Below are 17,225 nucleotides of genomic sequence, written 5' to 3'. Positions count from 1 at the left end.
GGCGCTGGAGGAGGAAGTGGGGGGCGCGGACGCCACGCGGGGCCCGCCGGACCCGGGGACTCCGGCCATTGACAGGCAAAGCCGCCGCTTCTCCCGGGGGGGGCCCTGCCCGGCGAAGTCCCAGCCAATGGCAGCGGGCGGAGGGCGGGGCGGCTCCTCATTCATAAATCTGCGCGGCTGCGAGGTCTTTAAACCTCTGGGTGCGCGTGTGTGTGAGTACCTGTGTGTGTGCGTGTTTGTGTGGGTGTGTGCATGAGGGTGTATGTATGTGTCTGCATGCATGGGTGCATATCTGTGTCTGTGTGTGCGTACATGTGTACATATGTGTGTGCATGTTTGTGTGGGTGTGTGCATGCGGGTGTATGTGTTTGTGTGCATGTGTGTGTGCATGTTTGCATTTGTGTGTGTTTGTGTGCATATCTGTGTTTGTGTGTGCGTACGTGTGTACATATGTGTGTATGTGTGCGCATGCGTGTGTGTGTGTGTGTGTGTGCACGCATGTGTGTGTGTTTGGGCTCATGTGTGCGTGTGCATGTGCGTGTCTGTTGCCTTGCCCTTGGTGTGGTCACTTGCACACGTCCTACCTTGTGTCGGCCCAGCTCATTGCACGCCACCAGGGCTCCTTCCATCCTCTGTTGCCGCCCACAAACTCCCTGTGTGCCCCCCTCACCTCCCCTTCAATGTCAGGGACTCCCTGCAACTGCCCCACCAATCGCCACCTGGTCATTTTACAGCCACTTGGCACTAGTGTGAATGGCTGTGCAAGGGGCAGTGACATGGAAACTCAAGTGTGTGTGTGTGAGAGAGAGATGGTGTGCGCCACAACCTTAGCTCCCCCACTGACCCTGGGCAAGTCCTGGCACCGTGCCTCAGTTTCCCTCTCTGTAAAAGATGGGCGATTGCTCACCCCAGAGATAGACGTGTGCGTGTGTAGCTGTGTCCTGAAGTCAGTGTGTCATGTTTACCCGTAACACACACCTGAGCCTTCTGCCTTTTTCACACCAACCGCAGCTCTTCTTCGGCTTCTCATGCCAGTACATTGTGAAATGGAGATTTGTCTGTGTGCCCAACAGGTGGTGTGAAAATCGGTGTGTATGTTTACACGTGTGAGGGAGACACGGAAGCCGGGGGTGGGCGGGAGGGAGAGCCTGAGAAGAGAACTCACAGAAACACGACACACGAAACTGAGTTTCTTTTTAGAGGCAGGCTCTGGGTCACCCTCCCTGTGCACAAGCCAGCCACACAATTCCAAGTCCCTCCCTTGGGATCCTGAGGCTGCTGACGGTGCTTGAACAGTGGGTGCAGCTGAGCTCTTGAAAATCCGGGCCTGTGCTTTTTGGGGGGAACGTCTGTAGCTTGAGCTCCCTATTTGCAGCGACCCCTAGCTGTAGAGTGGGCGAGAGCCTCAGTGCCAATAAATGCACCTGCCCCTTGCTCTTTCCTGGTCTGGCTTTTGGTCACGCCTCTAAAGCAGTAAACTGTTTGCTGGAGAACTTTCCCCTTTCTCCCACTTTCTGCCATGAGGTTCCTGAAGCGCCATTAGCCAGATCCTCGAGAGGGTAACCGGCTGGAAGCCAGAGCTCCGGAAAGGTTCCAGAGGCATTCGAATATGCATTAAAGAAGGGAAGCCAGTCCCCCCTCCCAGCCCCACCCCAGACTCACTGCTCCCTCCTTGTTCATGGAATAGGCTGTGAGATGTGACTACGTCACTTAGATACCTAATTACGTACCTATCCCCTCTAACCATTGATCCTGACTCCTCCGCATTTGGAGGAGGCACTAGAGAGGAAGAGTTGTCCAGCGCTAGCCTGGGACCTCAGAGACCCGAGTTCAATTCTTCACCGACTCCCTTGGGCAAGTCACTTAGTCGCCCTGTGCCTTGTTTTCCCCATCTGTTCAATGGGGATGATAGCACTGCCCTTCTTCCTGGGGGGGCTGTGAGGACAGGTACCTTAAAGACTGTGAGGTACTAAGGTGACAGGGGTTATATACATACCCTGGACAGACAGCTCTGGAGAGGGGGGAAGTTGGAAACAGGCCAGACCGCTTTGGAGAATCCAGCTCAGCATCTGCACGTCGGGTGCTGGTCTGACTCTCTGCATCTTCCGACGAACAGGCCCGACGTCTGACTCCCGGGATGCCCCTCTGCCTGGTGGGCTCTGCGGTGACACAGAGTGTTTTGGGGGCCATGCTGAGCCTGTTGGTCCCCAGCAGCAGGAGATGAGCTTCTGGAAGGCAGCGACTGTCCTATGTTGACAAACATTCTTCTCCCTAATTAGCAGTAGGGAGGGAAGTGAGCACAAATATGCCTGGGCTGACCTGACCAGTTTTTTTATAGCTTAATAGCAGCCCGTGAGTCACTGCTTGTCACCAGGCGTATTTCTGCACCGAGACAGAATGACGAGGTACTGGAGCAGGCCCTGGAATACCTGTACTGCTGGCAGAGTGCAGCCTTGGGTATCGATGTGCTAGTCACACCCACACACTGCCGGGGATGTGACTTTGGCAACACAAACACACATATACATGTGACCTGCACACATACATATGTGTATACACACATGCATACTCGCATGGTACCGCTGATCATGTGACTCGTGCATACACACGTAGGTACTCATGCACAAACACACACATGACTGCGGGCCATGGGATTTGTAGGCATCATTGATGTGTGCACGCACTACTGCTGATCATGTGACTCGTGCACCCACCCACACAAGTACAGCACATGTACACACAACCACCAGTCGTGTGACTTGTGCGTGCACACGCGAGAGCTTTCATGGTAATTATTATCAGCTGCTGCCTCCATGAAACAACCCCTGTCCAAAAGTCAATGTGGCAAACCCTGGAATTCAAGCGGGGTCTTGATGCACCAAACCCAGCAGCGAGTGCTGGGGGATACAGCCTTGTCCCTCCCAGCTGCAGCTGGCTTTAAACAGGCTTTCTCCCGAGCCACTCTCTCACTCTCTACCCCCACTACAGTCGCTGTCTGCCTGCCCCCTTCTGTCCGACCGTGGTGTTCAGAGGAGCAGGAACCCTCGTGGTGGTGAAACGCCGGAGGGGCCCGTGCGATGCCCCTGGGTGCAGCAGATGGGTCGAGCAGTGACACCCTGGAACGCAAAATGGTGACAAGGCCAGAAACAGACCAAGAACCAACCATGCGGCACTGGGAATGGACCTCTGGGGCTCCCCCACGTCCCCAGTGCCGTGGGATCCCGCCGGGGCTCCCTGCCCTCTTGAGTCCCTACAACAGGTGTGATTCTCACCCTGGCTCACCGGCTGACCTCCAAAACAGCAGCTGCTCCTTAGCTCCGGAATAGGCCTCTTGGCAGCAAACCAGCATGCCCAGGCGAAGTGGGCAGGAAGGGAGTGGGAACAACCTATCGATCCAGCCTGGGGAACGGGCTTCTTGGAGCCTGGGGGCAAGAGAGGAGGGAAAGAAAGATCGACAGATGGGACTAAACTAAGACCCCCAGATCTGGCCACCCCGGATCTTTGGGGCTCAGATCCTAAGGCGAGTGGGGATGGACAGCTAGTCAGACAGGATCAGGAGCAACTGATCGCTTTGTGCCTGTTGTGTTATCGCCGGAGATTAAAGGGTCCAAGGTTTGATTTCTCGTTGGGGCAATAATTCTCCTGTAAACGCTCCCTGCAGAGGAGCGTTCATCTCCCTCCCTCCCTCCCAAGTCGGGTGACCAGGTACCAAGGGTGAAAAATTGGGACATTTTGTTCTTTTCTGGGGTGGGGGTATAGTTGCCTATATAAAACAAAGTCCTTAATATTAGGACAGTCCCTATAATATGGGGATGTCGGGTCACCCTACTCCCGAGGGACCCGGTACGGCTTTTAGAAATGCAGGCGGGTGCCACGCTGGGGGCTGGGAGGGAGAGGGCAGGCTCCGGAGGATGCAGAAGGTCCTGGGACCTGACATCTCTAGTGATTTCCCCAGTGCCGGGGTTTGATGGTTCCCTTCCTTGGCTAAGGAAGGCGCTGGGTCACCGAACGAGAGCGGCTCACTCGTTGCCCGCTGGGCAGCAGCTGCAGACGTGGTGTCTATTGCTGGCCTCGAGGAAGAGGCTCAGCCGGGCTGGGTGGCTCAGAGCTCTCCCGGCAGCTCTGGAAACGGAGATCGATTTCCTCCCACCCTAGGGTGACCAGACAGCAAGTGTGAAAAATCAGGACGGGGGGTGGGGGGTAATAGGAGCCTATATAAGAAAAAGACCCAAAAATCGGGACTGTCCCTATAAAATCGGGACATCTGGTCACCCTATCCCACCCCCAAATTATCTTTGTGCCAGCCAGGGGTTCCTGGCAGCTCTGCTCACCTGCCTGCAATCAGCATCACCTGCTGCTTTCGGACTGCGCCACCCACTGGCCCCCAGGCTCACCTGCCCACATGAGCATCCTGGGGGTGGGATCAGCCCCGGGGCCCCACCCCCTGCAGTGTCACTCAGCGCTGGTGTCAGCCATCTGCAGTGGGAGCTGCCTGCAACTGGTGACGCCCATATACCCCTCACTGCACCTGCCTGTTGCTGAACTGCCCCCCACGTAGGGTGACCAGATGTCCCCATTTTATAGGGACAGTCCCGATTTTTGGGTCTTTTTCTTATCTAGGCTCCTATTACCCCCCACCCCCGTCCCGATTCTTCACACTTGCTGTCTGGTCACCCTACCCCCACGTCACCCCCACTGCAAACCGCCTCCCCCTGCGCTCCTCGTAATCAGTATCCCAGAACTGGCAGCTCAGGACCCCCCCTGCTATGAGCCACCACCGGGACTCGGAGGGGGCCCATCGCTGGCCGCAGCTCAGGGGACGTCCCCCGAACCCGAAGCCCCATCGGGTTGGGTTTCCAGACCCGGCAGTTTAACAAGAATTCCCACCCCGTACATTTCTCTGCAGCTGTGTCCCCCGCCGCACGTAGCGCCTCCCCGTACTGCGCGTGGTTATATAATGGTTATAAAGGCTAATCTGATCTCTGTGCAGTGCCCAGGCCTTTGCCATCCCAGCAGCAGCCCCACGCCGGGAGCTCGTGTGATGCTCCGCCCAGTTCCACCAGCTCAAGGTCAGTGGTTCAAATCCCCTGCAGCCTGGGGTGACCAAACCGTGGCTGCGGGGCAGCGGTTTGGTCGTAGGGTGAGCGTCCACCTCCCAAAAAAGGCAGGCTGCCTGTTAAGGGTGGGGACGACCATGAGCTGAGTCCCTGCTGCCTTTCACATCACCAACAGCACTCCGGCACTTGGCCTCACGCCCCGAATGACCATCCTTGGAGAAAATGGGGTCTTAGTGATGTCAACTAGACGCATTTTCCCCTCTGGCTCCCGTGTAACTGGCTTCCACAGAGTCACTCCAGATTTGCACGGGTGTAAATGCTCTGGGAGAGCTGGCCACACCCGCAACTGCTGTTACTCCCAGCGTGGGTGTATGTTGTGTTTTCACAGCCTCACCCTGCTGGGTGTTATTCCATAGGTGCCTATGCAGATGGGGAAGCCCACTGCTGATTACTGTGTCTTGCCAATTAGCTGGGAGGCAAACAAACCCTAATGAAAGTGGGCCCATGGCCCCCACGATGCACTGTAGCCATCTGGCTGGTGGGTGACGCTCGTTCTAGTTCTGCCAACAGCAGCCTGCTAGAAAGGGGTCCTTGGTAGATTTAAGAGTCTTTTGCTAAAGTGTTCCCCTCTGCTGTTCGGGAGGAGGGGGGCGACATCTCTGTGTGTGAGAAATCGAGGGGTGCAAAATTCGGGGGTTACTACGGTCAGAGCAGTGGGCTGGGAGTCAGGACTCCTGGGTTCTACTCTGAGCTCTTGGAGGGGAGAGGGGTCGAGTGGTTAGAGCAGGGCGGAGGCTGTGAGTTGGGATTCCTGGTTTTTATTCCTAGCTCTGGGAGGGGAGAGTGACCATGAATGAACCCCTTCCACCTTGGGATAGTAACTCACATCCTTGTTCTTTAGGGCTTAATCTGATCTGTAACTACAAGACCCCAGGATGGGCCCTAAGGTGGGGGGCAGGTTATCTCACATCTGCTTCCTGCAGCATTTCTTGCACCTTCCTCTACTGCACCCGGTACTGGCCCCCGCCCCGTGGCAGGCAGGAGGATGGACTAGAAGGACCTCGTGTCTGATCCAGTCTGGCAAAGCTGATAGTAGGACATGGGAGCTTTGTGTAACCATTAACCCTTCCCACGCTCCTGCAGGGTAGCTGCTTGCATGCCCCTCTCTCAGCTCCCCGGGGCAGGCACTGGAGCAGACAGCAGCTCTTGTGTCACTGGAGGTGATGCTGACTCAGATGCGGAGTCATCTTAATGAGCAAGAGTCCTCGCCCCAAGCAGGTGGCGTGCGGCGTTCCTGTTCCTCCGTCTGCACCGCGGTGGCATTTTCTAGGCTTGCCTTGGCAGGAGTTTATTTGCAGGGAGGATTCTGGTGTCCCCCAGGTGGATTGTTCCCATAGAAATAGCTGGCTCAGAGGAGAGGCCTGTGGGAACCAAGCAGAGAGTGCGGGTGACTGGTCAGAACAGGGGAGCTGGGCAACAGGACTCCTCCTGGGTCCTCTTACAGGCTCTGGGAGAGAAGCGTGGTCTAATGGTTAGAGCACTGAGGCTGGGAGTTCAGACTCCTGGGTTCTGTCATTGGATCGGGGGGGGGGGGGGGGCGTGCGTCTAATGGTTAGAGCAGTGGGGCTGGGAGTCAGGATTTCTGGAATCTATTCCCAGCTCTGCCACTGTCTCACTAAGCCAGTTTGGGCAGGTCATTTCCCCGTGCCTCAGTTTCCCCATCTGTAAAATGTCTGATAGCCCTGACCTCCGTCACCAGGAGTTATGATAATGTGGTATTTGGCTCTCAGAGCTGAGTCAGCTCTATAATCCCTCATTTTTCAGACAGGGAAACTGAGGCCCAAAGAGTGGAAGCAGCTCGCTCAGGGCCAGACAGCAAGTTAGCAGCAGAACCCAAAACAAACCACAGCGCACTCGACTTTCAGCCCAGTGTGCTATGGACTACACGACGCTGCCTCTTCTAGGGTTTGCTTTGAGATCCTCCGGGCCAAAACCCATTAAAACCAATGGGAGTCTGTGACCCTGGGCAGAGGGAGAGGGTGTGTGCGCCCTCTGCTGGAACAGGTGCAAACTGCCAGCTCTAGAGTTAAATACCTGCTTGACATGAGGCCTTGGCAATGCAGAGAGCCGGTGAAGCAGATGGGATGGGAGAGCAGGGGCTGCCAAGGAGCAGGCTCTTGCGCCGATGATATGGGTGAGGTCTGGTGCTACACGAGCAGAGGGGGCGGGAAGTGGAGGATTTTACAAGCCAAGGGCCCACTCCTGCCCGCTTCCCTTGTAGCTAGTGGAAATACTCCCCCTGATTTTAACCGAATTGACCTGCCTAGCATGCCTGCGGCTATCGTGGGCCGGCCTTGGAGGGTGAGAGTGAAACGAATCAAAGGAGATGGAGCCCGGACCTAGGAGGAGGGCGACTGAGGGGGAGAGGGCAGGGTAGCAACCAGGAACCGTGACTGCCCTGCGAGCAGCACCAGCCATGCCAGGAGGATCTCAAAGCTCCAGGAGGACACAGGAGGGGAGGCAGCCCCAGCAACCATGGGAGAAAGGGTCACAGGCAGTGCCCTGCGCTCCCAGCTCAGCCCACCAGAGGGAGCCAAAGGGCGCCCCTACCCTGCACTGCATCCTGGGAGTTGGAGTCTCCAGCGCCGGAGACAGCCCCACCTAGGCTTGCCGCGGCGCGGTGCACGCCGGGAGATGTAGTTCCGCGGTGCCCGGGGGTGGGGCGGGGAACTACAGCCCCCGGGAGGCGGTGCGGCCGGCGCGTGCGCGGTGGAGCCGGCGGCGCTGAGCAGAGGGAGGGATGGCGGCCTAGCGTGGCCGGGGGCATGTGGCGGGTGCTGAGGCTGCGGGCGGCGCTGCTGGGCCGGGGGCCGGCCTGGCTGTGGGGCCCAGGTAACGGCGGGTCCAGACAGAGCGGGGGGGGCTGCGCCCCGCGCCCCTCCCCCCCACGGGCACAGAGTCGGGGGGGGCTGAGCCCCCGCGCCCCTCCCCCCCACGGGCAATGAGCCGGGGGGGTGAACCCGCCTCCCCCCCTCAACGGGCACAGAGTCGGGGGGGCTGAGCCCCGCGCCCCTCCCCCCCACGGGCAATGAGCCGGGGTGTGTGTGAACCCCTCCCCCCCACGGGCACGGAGTCGGGGGGGGGCTGAGTCCCCCGGCCCCCTCCCTCCCAGCAGCGTGGTGAAGGTTTGTTCCCACATCCCAGGTATAGAGGACAACGGGGGCCACGGAGTCCCTGACCCTTTCCCCGTTGCCCCTGCACAGCAGCGGGGGGGGGGGGGTCATCGAGCACCCCCTTCCCCTCCCCGTGATCCCATCCCCCCTTTGATAGCCATGCTGGGGAGGTGGGGGGTGATGGGGCACGAGCTGCTCCTCGGGGGTCGGGCAGTTTTCAGTCTCCTCTGCACAGTCCCCATAATGGGGAAGGGGCTCCCCTTCCTCTGAAGTGGCAGGGCCCTTTGGGGAGGAGCCCGGGAGGCTGGTTCTCCACTCGGCGGTCCTGGCTCGGTTGCTGCAGCCCCTGGCCTGTCCCTGTGCTGCTGGGGCTTCTCCATGTGCATGGACCAGCGGTGACTCCATGTGCGTGTGTGTCTGCGTTGTGCCCAGCCATGGTCGAGGGGGCGTGCGGGGAATCACCGAAATGCTGGGCGGGAAGGGACCCCCGGAGGTCATCTCGTGAGCAGAGCCATCCATCTCGTCCACCCTGGGGTCAGGACCTCGCCCTCATTGTCCCTTTTTGCTGCAGGAAGATGGACCGTAGTGAGAAATTACTCCTCAGCCAGCGCAAAGGAGGAGGCCAGGAGAAGAGGCGCCTGCGGCAGGGCTGAGCTGCTGGAGTGTAAGTCGGAAACATGGGGGAGAACCAAAGGCATCTGTTCCCATAAGAGCCTCCCCCTCCCCCCCCCCGAGCAGTCTGGGTTTCCTGGTTAGTGGGGTTTATGTGCAGACCCGTAGCTTGGGGGAAAATGCCCCTGTGGCAGTGAGAAGGATCCTTTAGCCAACTCCACCGCCTGGCTGGCCCATACATTGATGTCAGGTTTGAGGCGTTCTCAGCCTCTTCCCTGCTCTGACCCCAAGTTACAGTGGGGCAAAGGTTGGGGAGCCCTCCCACCTAGCCGTGAGGAGCGGGAGGGTGGTTGCGAATGCTTCCCATAGTGCAGTGATGCAGATAAGGCGAACCAAGGCGGGCTTGCTCTCCAACCCTCCAGGCTGCCGTGCTGGGCCGGGAATGTGTGCTTGCCTAAATCAGGGCCCAGTGATGGGTTAATCTGGTTCTGGATATGGCAACCTTCCAGCCACCCCCTGGTAAGGCAGGACCCACTGCTGGGAAACACCACTCTAGGGGGTCCAGGCCATCTGCCTTTGCCACACTGGGGCACCTTGGCCAAGTCACTTTCCTTCAGTGGGAGCTGGGGATCACGCTCGCCTCCCCGAGGCTGGGGAGGGATAACTCACTCCTGTCAAAGAAGAGTGTCAAGCTGAGAATCTGGTGTGTGGGGAGCGACGAGAGGCTTGATTGGTGATGGGGGGACCTGGATGGAGACTGTCTGCAGTGACCGTGAATCACTTTAATTCCCCGTTCGCTCTCTGGTGTGTTTTCTCTGGCAGTGCTGGAGGCTCGCGTCAAGCAGCTCCAGGCCGATAACGTCTCGGAGGTGACAGTTGACCGAGTGGACGTTGCCCCACTGCGGAAGAGCAGCCTCCGGTGCCCTGCGCTGAGTCCGGCAGGGAAGGAGCCTGCTGCAAAAGTCAGGGAGGGGGGCGTCTCCTCTTCCGGGGCCCCCTCCCAGCCCAGCCGCTGGTTTGAAAAGCTGAAAAAGGAGAAATGGATCAAGCATAAGAGACAGTTGAAGCTGGAGCAGAAATTCTCCGCGGCTGCCTCAGCCCCTGGTGCAGAACGAACTAGCCCGCCGTTCTTGGAGCCAGGCAAGGCTGCTGGAGCCAAAGAGAGCCAAGGCAGGGCCAAAGCCGTTCCCCCAAAGGGAGGGACAAATCCAAAGGTATCCAGCAAATCCAAGACCTTCCGTGAAAGCCCCAGGGCTGCGGTGGCTCCTGCCCAGGGCTCTCCCAAGCCGGGCTCCCCTGCCAGCCCCTGTGCTGCGCAGAGCTATGAACGCAGCAGACTGGAGGAATTGCCCGAGATGGGGGAGCTAGAGGGGCCAGTGGTGTTGTGGGAACCAAGGCTGCGGCTGGAAGACAAGGAGGGTAACAAGTACGGGAGCATCCAGCTCATCATCATGTCCTACCTGGAGAGCTGCCTCTTCCTCCGCCAGCCCGAGAGGGCCCAGCAGTGCCTGCTGTTCTACCACCGCTCCCATGCCAGGAGGAAGCTGCTGGGCATCAAGATGTATAACATCCTCATGCACGGCTGGGCTAAAAAGGTACCTTATCCCAGTAACCCACGCTGGTGTGATGGGGGCGCTCACCCTCCAGTGGCCGCACCACATACAGATGTTTGGGTTAGCAGCTGGCTTTGAGCTAATGGTGCAAGCTGTAGTTGCATGTTTTTAGATCTGGAGGTCTGAGGTTCGATCCCTGCAGGGAGCATCTCTTTTCAGCACGCACCCTTGAGCCAGGCCCATGGGTCTGTTTTGAACGGGGGATGGCATGTTTCTGAGGGTGGAGTTTTCTGAGCCATTTGATCATATTTATTCATTGCTGAAATCCGGGGAGATTGATTTAAATCGTCAAGTGAGAAGCCTCAATTTAAATCATCGATTTTAATCAATTTTTCCGTTTGTACTTCAGTTATTTTCTAAAGAAAGGTGCATTCTCATTGGTTGATATAACCATTAAAACATGCTAATTGACAACTAAATAGAACCTTGACACTAGATTTGGTACATCTTTTTGCTACCTAGATGGGTACGCTATAATGGTATAACGTTTACCTAATCAATTATCACGTAATATTTTCAGATTGTATTAATTAATTGTATGTTTTTAGTATGTTAGAAAAGTGATGCATTGCTTATTTACTAGATAATCAACTTTTTGCTCATGATCTGTGTCAAGCTGCGTTAGGATGGTAACTGAAATTTAATTAAACACACAAAACAGCATATCAAATTTATTTTCATTAAACAAAACAAGCCCTTAATACAGGACATGATTTATTGTGCCATATTTTTAAAGCTTGACCAATAAAGTTAGATTTCCCCCCCCTACTTCTTTCTTTATATAGAAAAGCAGCCTTTCACTCAACATTTCTGATAGAGGCTCATAGATTTAGCATATTTATTTCCTATTTAAATATTTTAAGAGATTATAATAAATTCAGGCCTTAACCTATTTTGTATTAAATTTAGATTTAATTTTAAACAGGTTTATTTTTAAAAAGAAAACATAGGTATATCTCCATATATTAATATCTCATAGAGCTGGAAGGGACCCTGAAAGGTCATCGAGAGCCTCCTGCCTTCACTAGCAGGACCAAGTACTGATTTTGCCCCAGATCCCTAAGTGGCCCCCTCAAGGATTGAACTCACAACCCTGGGTTTAAAAGGCCAATGCTCAAACCACTGAGCTATCCCTTCCCCCCTAATTTTTAAACAGCAAAATCAATCCCCCCCCAATAATTTAAACAGCAAAATCAAAAAAATTCAATTTATATTGGACGAAAATAGATTTTTTTTTTGTTAGCCTTGGGAGTAATTAACTCGAGCGGGAGTTTAGCACTGATGGGAGGGAGCAGCTTGCCAGCCGTGGGGACCGGGTCCTTGGTGCTGGTACGGCATGGGGAGTGGCAGATTGTGTGCCTCACACACACACAGCCACTCAATGTCTCTCAGCTCTGATTGGACTGGAAGGGGTGAGGGGGAACCCGGGCGCCAATGCCCGTTCAGTCTGGCACCACTGGGGCCCAGAATGGGGCCAGTTGGGATGGTGGTTTGGGGGTTGCTGCCAGTTGTAATGCCCACTGGGAACTAGTCTGAGACCCACCACACTCGGCTCATGCAGGACCCCTTGGAGCCATTCGATGGTGGGACCATTCAGTGGCTGGGTTCAGAACGAAGCAGGTTTAATCTGGAAGAGAAATGGAGGGGCTTGGAGCTTGAATTGATCTCTCTCCCTCCTCCTCTCAGGGCTCCTTGAACCAGATTGGCCGGCTCTTCTTCATGCTGGAGGAAGCTGGCCTGAAGCCCAATCTCAGCTGCTACGCGGCCGCGCTGGAGTGCATGGGCCGCACTCGAGCCCCCGCCACAGTCATCCTAAGGTAACTGTCCGGGCGTGCTATGCCGCCTCTCCCTTTTCCACTGTTTCCCCCGGGAGCTGGGAAGAGTCGGCTCTCTAACGGCTCGGGAGCTGCGTGGGATAAGCACGGGAGACCTGCCTTCTCTGTGGAAATGCAGATTTGGGGGTTGTAGCGAGCTGCGCTGTGGGTTTGGTTCCCATTGAACCAGTGGGCGTGGGCGGGCTGGGGCAGAGCTTCCCTGCCGGGCAGGCTGGGGCACATCCTCCCAACCTGCCGCGGGGCACGTGCAGCTCCGTGTCTCGCAGTGGGGGACAGAACGGGAAGCAGCCAGCGGTGGCAGTGTGACGGGACATTGCGCGGGTGCTCAGAAGGGGAGCCGAGAGGAGCAGGCACACAAATCTCAAGCCCCCGTATTGGTCCGTGCTAGGAACAGTCTCTCTGGAGCTGCTGGGGGATGGGAGGTTGGAAAGCAGTGAACCTCTGCAAACAGCTGGATCTCCTGCCCTCCATGTATTCGTTACGGGGCAGCTCCTTAGACTCCTCTGTCTCTGGGATGAGCCGCTGTCCTGCTGGGTCTGTCTAAGTGGCATTCCTCCAGGGCCTTTCTCTAGTTAAAGTCTCCTGTTAGCTATGCCTGGACAGGTGAGGGTGACCCTGGCATCTCCCCCAGTTGCTGCTCCACCATCTGTCAGTGGCATTTGTGCACTGTTTCTCCTGGTTGCTATGACTTGGTGCCAGAAGCTGCTGTTAGCCCAGGGTATCAGTCCTAGGGATGACGGGCGTGGCTTAAAAAGGATTCGTGGTTGAAAACTAGTGTGTGGGAAGCACTGGATATGAGTCAAGGCAGCACGAAAGACCTCTTAAAAATCATAAATAGTGTTTGTTTATTAAAAGGGTCTCAATCCAGGTGAATTTCTGTGGCCCGATGTCTGTCACCTGCCTTGAAATGGGGCCGTTGATAGTTTCCTTGCAGTTCTGTTGGCGTGCTTTTTGTGACTCTGACTTTATGGCAGTCTGTATGTTCTTGGCCGGCTTGCCTGTTGCAGACGCCTCTTGTTAACTTGTCCCGGGTCACCTGTTCAGAGCTCAGTTGTGTTGATTTCTTGCCTGCACAAATCTATAAAAACATTTGCACGTCCCTTTGGCTCTGAGCATGTCTCCCCCCCGCCATAAAGATTCAGAATGGACCATCCTGTATTCAGAGACTGTGTGGTTTAATGGGTAGAGTTTAATGGACTGGAGACGTGGATTCTATTCCCAGCTCTGCCACTGAGCTGCTGGGTGGCCTTGGGCAGATCACTTACCTGTTTCATCTGACACCTTTTGTGTGTCTTGTCTATTTAGATTGTAAGCGCTTTGGGGCAGGGACTATCTCTGACTCTGGGTCTGTATGGTGCCTAGTGTGATAGAAGCCCCAATCAAGATCAGGGCCGTAGTGCTACTGTAATACAGGGAGTAATTAGATATTTCCAATGTACCTTTTGTGGCTCACTCGCTGTACTGGGGTGTTTATTGGCCAGCTTTGGAGAAAAGAGGTCACGGTGACTTGCTCTGCTGTAAAATCTTCCATCATGGAGGCTCCCGAAGTGCTACAGTCTTTACATAAAGCACCGCTGAAATGCAATCACTTCTGGGGAGGAGTGCAGCAGCCAGGTGCCCAGCACGCTGCACTAGGAGGAGTTTTGGCCAAGGATGTTGATGTAAAATGCCTTGGGATCTTTCCTGCTCTCACAGGACAAGGCAGGACCTCGGTTTTCCAGGTGATGGGTTTCACTCGCAGTCAGAGTTGAGTTTAGGATGGGGAACACGCTGCAGTTCTCTCAGTAGCATCATTCATCAGCCGCTGCAATGAGCTTGCCTCTCCTCCCTCATTTCTACAAAGTCAGCTGCCTGCAAATCTCCCTGCCTGTCACTTGCTGCGTAATGCTTGGGGGGCCACCAGATGGCGCTCTGAGCATGTGTCTGCACTCTGCCTGGCTGGTGTCCCAGAGATCTTGGTGGCTTTAAATAGCGGCTCGCAGGCTCCCAGGATTGTAGCTACTATGAGCAGCAGTGACTGATTCACCTTGGGAGCTGAAGGGCTCCATGTACGGGAGAGATTTTGATGCCGGGGCTCAGGGTGGCTGCAGAAGACTCCCAGGGCATGGCATCACGGGAATGGAGATGGTCCTAACCCAAACCACTGAGTTCGCCTCCTTACATCTATGCAGCAGCTGGCTTTTATTTAGCATCACGCTGGCCTGAGCTATGCCCACAGCACCGCCAGGCTCTTGTCCAGTCAGCTCGGTGGTAAACCCACAGTCCTGCTGCTCTGCGTGAGCATCAACGGTCTCACGGTGCTTCTGAAAGAATAGCATCCAGTGTGCTGGTTGGCTGCTGCTCTCCACACCAGAGCAGGCTGCCTTTCAGCACCCTCTAAGCAAGCGCTCGCCTCTGCCCGAGTCAGGCATAACAGCGTGGGCGGAGCTGAGCCTAGGGCTGCAACAGGGATATCCAAGTAGCTTCCCTTTGTCCCTCCCCTTTGATCTCATGACTGCATTGCAACCCAACCTCATGGGTTTGGAATAGCCTGAAATTCCCTGGCCCTCAGTCATGCTGGCAGCTGCCCCGCCGCCATCCTTCAGTTACACGCTCTCTGCCCTCTACCAGATGCCACCCGTCTGCAGCGTGGCTGGGAGCGAGCTCTGACGGGATGTGATACGAGGCATGTGTTGGAAGCAGGCTCCGGCGTAACAGTGGGATTCGGCTGCTTTGCTGTTAGAGTAGGAGGAGGATCCTGTAAGGGAGAAGGGGGCATATTCAGAACATGGTTCTCTGCCCTTGGTCCGTTAACGCCGTTTTCCAGCCTCTGCTAATGCAGAATGACAGGTGGATGCATGTGTTCGGAGGTGCTGAGACCTAGAGATGTCGGGGCTTCAGGTCTCTCTCCTCCCAAGCTTGCAGTTGGCACTGTAACCCCACTAGCTCAGGCTGTGACTTCATTGCATCTCTCCAGCTAATCAGGGTTAGGACTTGGTTGGGAGACCCTGCGAGAAAAATCCAGAACGCCGCAGGAAGTGGTGCCAGGTCACTAGGAGACGCGCTGCCCATTGAGCCAGATGGAGCCAGTGGCACCTGGCTTTGCAGCTGGTGAGGTCTCCTGTCAGCTGGGACATAAAACCGAGGACCTGACTGCTCGTGTGATCTTGAATGGTTGGAGCAGGTGTGTTAGCCCCCGTGCCCCATCGATTTCCAACATGGGTACGTGAGCTCTGCCTGGCTTCAGATCCACTGTCCACCTCTTGTGCCAGGCTGCTGTATGCCGTTAAACAACGGCCATGCCCCAACACAGCAGCTGGATTTCAGAAATTGGTGATGTCTCTTTCTACATCTCCGTGGGGCTGAATCCTGGGCCAGTGGGATTGTAGGTGTGGGGCACCTCTCAAGGTTTGACCCATCACAGGTTTCCAAAGTGGCTTGCGGACAGAGCTGGGGAAACCGACACGGCAGAGCGGGAATGTGCTTGGGAAGGGCGGTGAGTCCTGCTGCAGGGACGAAGCCCCACGCAGGGGAATCAGGCCTTCGTATTTCCAGGCAGCGTCTGGCAGGCCTGAGGCTCTGCTGTGGGAGCTAGGTTTCTGCTCAGCGCTGCACGAATGGAACATGAAGGTTAAGCCGGGCCCCTTGGCGGAGGTGGATGCGGAGCAGGGAAGGTAATGGATGTAACACGAGGCTGGGGATGTTCTGGTAAATAGCACTTCAATCCCAGTGCCTCCTTCGTTTCCCGCAGCTGGCCCGCGTGAAGCACATGGGCAGAGAGGGCTCTGTGCTCTCCCAAGGGACTGGATCTTGCTGGCTGGTGCCTCTGCTGACACTTGGGTTGCTGGTTTTAACCATCCCGGGTGGCTGAGGGGTCCGTCTTCTGCTGGCAGGTCCTGTCCCGCGCTCCCTGCAGCCTGCGTCGCTGGTTGTGCTGCCTTTCCCCTGTTACAGCGTGGGTAGAGAGACGGATTCCCGGCTGATGTACGTGGACAAGTTCCAGTCAAGTCTGTAGGCCCAGTCCCCGGCTGTGTGAGTCGGCAGCTTTGTCGAAGTCAATGGACCTGTGCCCCAGTAGGCCAGCTGGGGCTCCGGCCCTCAAAGGGTACAGCTACCCTGCAGAAAAACCCTGCAGTTGCATGTCTCAGAGCTTGGCTCACCTGACTCAGGCTGCTGGGCTCCCAATAGCGGTGTAGTCATTCCCGCCCGGGCTCTGAAACCCAGCGAGGCGGGGGGGGGGCGGGTCTCCGAACCTGGGCTCCAGCCTGCGCCTCAGCATCTACGCCACTATTTTTAGCCCCTCGGTGCAAGCCGGAGCCGTTGACCCGGGCTCTGAACCTCGCTGCTACTGGGATGTGGGGCACTGGAGATGTACCCAGAGTGCACATGTGGGTGTTTGCATTGACTGAATTCAGTCACGTGTGCAATTCCGCACGCTTCCAAGCAGAGGCCAGGAAAGTGTCCTGAGTGCTTTCTCCTTTTGCCCTTGCTCTGTCATCTGGGTAACTGCCCCTCAGGCTGGCGTTGTCTTTACTCCTGGCAGGGATGCGGGCTGATTTCCTGCCTGTCAAATGCTCTGCCCGTCTATCTATCCACTGGTTCTCAGCCTTATCCACTCTGAGACCTGTCTCTCATCCAGCTGGCATCTAGCCAGAACCACTCCCGCCCCCCATTTAGCTGCATGGGTAAGACCAGGGGGTCATGATTCCCCCCCCCAGTGCCTGGTCCTGACCCCACCTCTCCCAGGCTGAGAACCTCTGGGCCAGTCTCCCCTTGGTTGCACAGTAGAAACTAGTTCATTTCAAACCCTCTTTGGCTCCCGCTCCCTCTGTTAACTGAAGGCATTTGCAGGCCTCGTTTGAAAGGCTCCCCATGGACAATGCCGGCACTGCGTGGGGGAGCTGGCGCTGGCCGGCCAAGCTGAGGCCCTGCCCCAAAGAGCCCGTGGCTGGCGCA

General features: G+C 56.3%; 1 protein-coding gene across 1 annotated transcript in view; it reads left to right on the top strand.

The window, feature by feature from the left end:
* Window positions 1-7,882: 7,882 nt before the first annotated feature.
* The window catches only part of POLRMT (RNA polymerase mitochondrial), a 32,660-nt gene continuing 23,317 nt past the window's right edge, over window positions 7,883-17,225 (top strand). Inside the window, exons 1-4 of the mRNA XM_065422346.1 lie at window positions 7,883-7,949; window positions 8,802-8,894; window positions 9,665-10,437; window positions 12,142-12,272. Coding sequence (XP_065278418.1) covers window positions 7,883-7,949; window positions 8,802-8,894; window positions 9,665-10,437; window positions 12,142-12,272 — 1,064 coding nt within the window. The remainder of the gene's footprint in view (window positions 7,950-8,801; window positions 8,895-9,664; window positions 10,438-12,141; window positions 12,273-17,225) is intronic.

The sequence above is a fragment of the Emys orbicularis genome, chromosome 24 (genome assembly GCF_028017835.1).
Source record: "Emys orbicularis isolate rEmyOrb1 chromosome 24, rEmyOrb1.hap1, whole genome shotgun sequence".
Taxonomy (NCBI): domain Eukaryota; kingdom Metazoa; phylum Chordata; order Testudines; family Emydidae; genus Emys; species Emys orbicularis.
The sequence above is the reverse complement of the archived record's forward strand: the minus strand, read 5'-3'. Positions and strand labels throughout refer to the sequence as shown.